The sequence below is a fragment of the Sinocyclocheilus grahami genome, unplaced genomic scaffold, assembly GCF_001515645.1.
Source record: "Sinocyclocheilus grahami isolate Dianchi unplaced genomic scaffold, SAMN03320097.WGS_v1.1 scaffold466.1, whole genome shotgun sequence".
Lineage (NCBI taxonomy): Eukaryota > Metazoa > Chordata > Actinopteri > Cypriniformes > Cyprinidae > Sinocyclocheilus > Sinocyclocheilus grahami.
In genome coordinates, this window is record NW_015505645.1 from 917,419 (window position 1) to 923,609 (window position 6,191).

The 6,191-nt window shown below is 37.7% G+C and overlaps 1 protein-coding gene across 1 annotated transcript in view; it reads right to left on the bottom strand.

Annotated features, from left to right (window-relative positions):
• The window catches only part of LOC107553183 (nesprin-2-like), a 91,894-nt gene that overhangs the window by 81,928 nt on the left and 3,775 nt on the right, over positions 1-6,191 (bottom strand). Inside the window, 10 exon segments of the mRNA XM_016235316.1 lie at positions 66-230; positions 411-548; positions 891-1,004; positions 2,612-2,695; positions 3,317-3,417; positions 3,550-3,749; positions 3,834-4,030; positions 4,203-4,295; positions 4,737-4,814; positions 5,157-5,252. Of these exon segments, the coding sequence (XP_016090802.1) occupies positions 66-230; positions 411-548; positions 891-1,004; positions 2,612-2,695; positions 3,317-3,417; positions 3,550-3,749; positions 3,834-4,030; positions 4,203-4,295; positions 4,737-4,814; positions 5,157-5,252 (1,266 nt within the window).

Sequence of the window (6,191 nt, forward strand, 5' to 3'; positions counted from 1 at the left end):
TTACATTTTCATAACTGAACGGCTCTATAGGCATAATAAAATTAACATAAGGAAGTCAGTCAAACCTTTAGTAGCTCGAGTCTCTCCCGGGCCTCCTCTGCGGCTCGGGCATGATCTATTGGCTCACCTTCTTCAGCAGATAAAACCTCTTCAATACGCAATAACCAGCGCCCTACGGTGTCCAGTGGGGGTGGGAGACTCAGGTCTAGCTCTGTTTTATACTCACGCAGCTACCACAGACACATATATCAGTGCAAATTAGCATAAGATTTCTACTGTGTGAATTTCTATACACTAGGAGGAAACTGCATCCATTTAGATGACATGCATTCGAATACTCAAAATAGATTAATAAAACCCATCAAAAGTAACACAACCAAGAAAGTTTCTGTGATGCAGTGACCTCTGACCTTCTCAGCGAGAGCATCCCATGCTCGTCTGAGAGCTTTCTGCTCTGCACTGAGATGAGGAGTCCTCTTCATCGCGGTTAGTAACGGCATTACAGGCCGCCGCTGTTCGTTAAAGGACACAATGAAGGTGTGGAAGACCTGACACGAAATCATATAAATATTAATGGAAACAAATCAACAACAATAGCAAATAATCATGTACAACAAAAACAGGCGCAAATCTAAAAATGTGTTCATTTCGTTTATAGGATATCATAATTCAGTATCTCAACATATTCAATAGATTTAAAAAAAACTGGAATAAAATATTTTTCTGGAACAAAAAATTTGTTACATTATTTGCAAATAAATAAATCAATTCAATCAAATGAAATAATGTATTTCCCAGAATAACTTTAGTGCATCTTGTTTCATTCAGCAGTGTGGACTTTTATTTCATTAAAATAAGATTATATCAAAGAATAAGAATTTAGGTCTTACTTGGTATCTCTCAGCATAGCTCTCTCCTTCAGTGGAGTCCCACCCCTCTATCAGCTCCTGATAGGCCTGATCCAACCAGCATGTGACCTCCTGCGCCTTCTGATTGGCTGAGGTCTAGACAGATAGGAACAAAAAGGAAAGATCAACAAATAAAAAAAAAAATTGCATACTGCCCTACTGTATAGTAATATAAAAACATTATGTGTAAAGAGTAGCATGTCCGAATTCACAGTTTTCATAAAATAGTAGGCAAAATAAAATAGTATCCATGAATTGAAGGTGCATTCATACCATATAATAATTACAGTGATTACGAGATACCAACTTGTAAAAAGCGTTCACATCCTCGTAGAACTCATAATTACAACTTGTGAACTGGGAGTTTTCTGAGAGCTACAACTTGTACACCCTGACCACCTCATTCATTAGGTGCTATGTTTAGGAACCCTTGGACTCGGACTATTGCACTATCAAGTCCAAGGGTGTGAACAGCTCCAAGTAGAACGTCACGTGTTGTCATCTCGAATTCACAGTAATTACAACATGGCGTGAATGCAGCATGAATTTGACACCCCTGTACTAAGCAATGCAACGGATGCTCGAAAGTCACATGACACATACCAACATGGACTATAGAACATGCTTTTTTCATTACTTATTCAAAAGAAGTACCTACTCAGACTCAAAGAGTATGCGATTTTGGACACAGCCTTTGATTTTTTTTTTAGAAGTACTTTATGGTGCCATTATAATCAAGGTATACAAAACAAAAAATATTTTCATATTCCATATGAGGTAAATGATATGGATTAAAATGGGATTAAAGCTGTGCACAAGTTAAACACTATTTGCATTACATACTAAACAGTAAAGCAGAGTTTAGTACTGCAGTCCTCTAGAGGAAGCAAGTTCTTAACACAAACCAACTTTCTCAGCATGTCTGTAATTAAAAAGCTTTTGTTTATGTACCACAAACGCTCAAGTTGAGTGTATTAGAGTCCTCAAACACAAGATCTGCTTTATTAAATAAATTATCTTTAATTCCGTGGATTATCTCTGTAATGTCTGGGGTTATCTTCATACAGTAATTGAGTTTACAGTTATTAGCATGTTTATACATGCAAGACACTAGTAGTTACTGAGCATCATAGGGGGCATCTTAAAAGAGGACAGGGTTGATATTTTACCCCAGGGGCAGCTGCTCTAGCTGTCTCAGGTGATTTGGGAGGGCCTGATTTGATTGGACAGGGCATTAACAGGTGAGCCTGATCAGAGACCAGTTCAAGTAAAAATTACACAAGTGGACCACAGTAAAAAAAAAAGAAAAGTTCAGTCAAAAAGGGCAGACCTTTCAAAAAGTACTAATATGTACCATTTAGGTACTAATATGTACACTTTGGGTACTACTATTTACTTTTAAGGTAGAAAGATTTAGAGGTAAATAAGGTACAAAAGTGTACCTTTTGAAAAAATACTGCTCCAGTGACAGCTTTTGTACCTTTTTTGAGAGTGTACAGTATATACTGCATTTACACATTGGTTTAGGATCAAACAACAAGCCAGACAAGTCCAAATGAACCTTTCATAGACATTCATGAATAATCCTGGTAACAAAATGATAACAAAAACTAATGCACCTTTACCAAACTAAAAGAGAAAAAGCAGTTAAGGAATCCAGCAGCTACTGTAAAACTAAGAGAGAGATAGACAGATAGAATTACCTGTCTTAAAGGTGACGCAGCTATAGAAGGAGTAAAGTCTGATGGCAGATTGACAGGAGAGAGGCGCTGAGGAGGAGTGAGATACTAAACCACCATAGAGAGAGAAAAAACAGAACGAAAAATAAACAGAGGAAGAAGAGAAAAAGAGATGTGAGAGCATAAAGAGTCACTAGAGCGTTTCGATTTATTGGAGGAATACTGTCCTGTTTACTTGTTTTGAAATATTATGCTTGGTGAATATAAAAAAAAAAAAAATACACACAAATATAGTAAAACCTAAGGATGCATGCTTAGAGGAAAATTTCCAATTGAGATTGAACTGAAGAAAATTGACTGATTAAAAATTTTTTTTTTTTACTATTGTAATTTTGGTTTTATTTAGATTAATCATGATGCCCTACTAACACCACTTAAAGGAACAGTTCAAGAAATAGCTTGAACAAGAGAGTGAATAAATTATGACAGATCTTTAATTTTTGCTTGAACAATTCCTTTATTTTCATGCTTAGGACATGGAATTAGGACAGTGCTCTTTAGTAAAATGTTGTACTGAAAATTGAAAATATTTTTATTAAAATATAAAAATGGCAAAAAAGTATCTGTAAGAGACCAGATTTAGGGTATAGTCATTGTAAACAGCAAAAAAAAAAGTCAATGAGAAAAGTGTGCACAATGTGTGTGTGCGTGTGTGTGTGTGTGGCTAACCTGCATTTCCTCATCACAAACAGAAGTATCTTTAGAGTACTGCAGGAACTGAGCAACATAAGTCATAATAGATTTTTCATCAGGATTCCTAACATCAACATCTGAAATACAAATACACCATTCTCCTATGATTAGGTCATATAGAAAACAAAAGCCTAAATTTATCACTGCTTGTTGCATACATACAGCAAAACAACACAGCATATATTTGCATGGCACAAACACACACTTACCGGCTGGATCTAGTAGTCTGGGGATGTGAAGTTCTCTTTCAGCAATGTGGAAGGCTTCCTCCAGGTTCTGTCTGTTCGTTCTTGTTCGGGCTCTGGTTAAGTTCACTATATTCGGTCTTAGAGCATGAAGTATCGCCAAAAACACTACACCACTCCTCCAGCTCGCCTTAAAATCCTTCACATTCAGAGTACAACCAGCCCTGAGAAAGATGCAAAAAGAATAGGGTTTTATAGAACAGAATCTCACTGTTTCCAAGAATCCCTTCTAGCAGGTTGTTCCTCACCTCTGGCACTGCTCTCTGACCCACAGCAGCAGGGCTTTCTTGGCAGATACGCGGAAACGGGTGTGCAGGGGTGAACCACGGGGTGGCACTGGACTGCTGCGGGCACTGCTGCTGGTCGAACGAGTATCCAAACTCGCCAGTGACTCCAGAGACGACTGACGAGAACTAAAGTTCAATGTGCTGGCCAACTCTTCGATCTAAACAATGTAAAATACCCATCAGAAAAATCACAAAATTGACAATCACTCTTCTCAGTTATAGTATATTTAAAGTACATTTTATATTAGTACACTTTATTAGAATTTCTGGAGTCTTGGGGCTAATATCATCTGTATCATCTCTTCTGTTAGACTGAGACACTAAACTTACATGAATGTGCATGATGATGGTCCAGACGAGACCCAGAATGATGGAAGGTTTCCCGTCCATAATGTCTGAGACATTGATGTTGACCAGTTTGATCTGCAGGACAAAGATTTTGATGATGTAACAGATACCAGTAACAGTTGATATTTCACCTCTACACAGCAGAGCTAAAAGTAATGCTTTTCTTCACACAGTTGTGTGAAGTGCATGATGTTGGCTGGAGCGGCAAAGAAAAATGATATTGTTCTTCAAAGCAGCACAGAATAATCTTCACTTTCATTAGCCTGTCCAGCATCCAAAATACATGCATGCTGAGAACAGAAAATCCCCTTCCAAAACAAACAAAAATCATTAATGTAGTTCCAACACAAAAGGATTAACATCTGTCTTACAAATTTAAATTGATTGCACACAGTTAAATCGAGTTGAAAACCTTCTCCTGTGGGGGGAAAAAAATCAAGAATTGAGTTGATCCATTAATGTGTTGATACATGAAAATGAGTATTTTCCACTGTGGCCACTGCTGGTGCATCTTACCGATTTCCTCTTAAGGAACGCTAGACCTTTCTCAATGTTTGTTCTGTGCTGAAATGTCCCCCTTCCTTTTTCCCGGCTCTGAAATGAAGGTAGGTTGTGGTTATCACAAAATAACTGCTATTGTTTTTTGTAATAGAATGGTATATCTGCCAATATTTTAAGATTATCAAGCATGCCCACATGACCAAATAACAGCTTGTGTCAGTTCCAAATCAACCAATAACCTAGTCAATGGATAGTGCACATTCTTCTGTTTTCAAACATTTTTGAGCAGATATGGAGTATAATTGTGCAAAATAAATATTAATCTATATTAAAGGTATAGATGTGTATGTATATTGGGCAATGGCCACTTAGCTCTCTAGATATCAGCATAGGTTTTTGAAAAATCAGTTGACCACTAATGAATCAGACACTTACCATTCTCTGACCACTCGACGCCTCCAGCAGGTCCAAAAGTCTGCTTCCATCTCTGAATTCATTGAAAAGATCCACCACAGTAACTGGAGGACTCCTCTGAGAAAGCAAAATAAAATACCACATGGTATATACCATGCACATGGAATATAAATTTATACCTAAACCATACAGGGGCAGACTGGGTTCTACATCTTTGTTTAGACCAGGGGCGTCAAACTCAATTCCTGGAGAGCCGGGGCCCTGCAGAGTTTTGTTCCAACCCTGCTCCAACACACATACCATGGCATGTAGTTTTCAAATAAGCCTGAAGGACTTGATTAGTTGGATCAGGTGTATTTAATTAGGGTTGGATCTAAACTCTGCAGGGCTCCGGCCCTCCAGGAATTGAGTTTGACACCCCTGGTTTAGATACAAATAAAATAAAAAAATGATTAAAAATAACGTTTCCATCATCATATCTCACCTCAAAATTAAGAAAAAATTAAAGTTTGGTTTTTGTTGTTGTTGTTTTCAATTAAGCACATTACCCTCAAATCTACCCAAAACCTTTTTTGTGTAAAATTGTATCGTTTGGAATATTGCTTAGTTTCCATTTACAGTTTTGTTTGGTAATAGAAGTCAATGTGCTCATAACAGATTTTCAGACATGTCTAGAGGACAAATCAAACAAGCTTGTGTGAACTCATCCGGTAAAAACCTTTTACGTGAAACTGAGAGCTCCAGGCATTAGTAAGTGTTTGCTGGGGAGAAGGAGAGAAGAGCATATAAAACTATCTAAAATAACACCTCTTATCTGTCCTCTGTTCATGCATGTAAGACATCAAGCCACGACAAACTGATTGTGTCATTTGCTCACTTTATAAGTAGCTGTGAGTGTGAATATGTGTTCACGACTGTGTGTGCTGAGCAACTCCTGTTGCTGTCTGTCTTTCTGGCCCATGTCTGAGAAGATTATATTTATCCCCTGCCCACCCGATTCCCTCTCTGCTATTGGAGAACCTGCAGGAATGACCTCTACCAAAAAAAAAAAAAAAA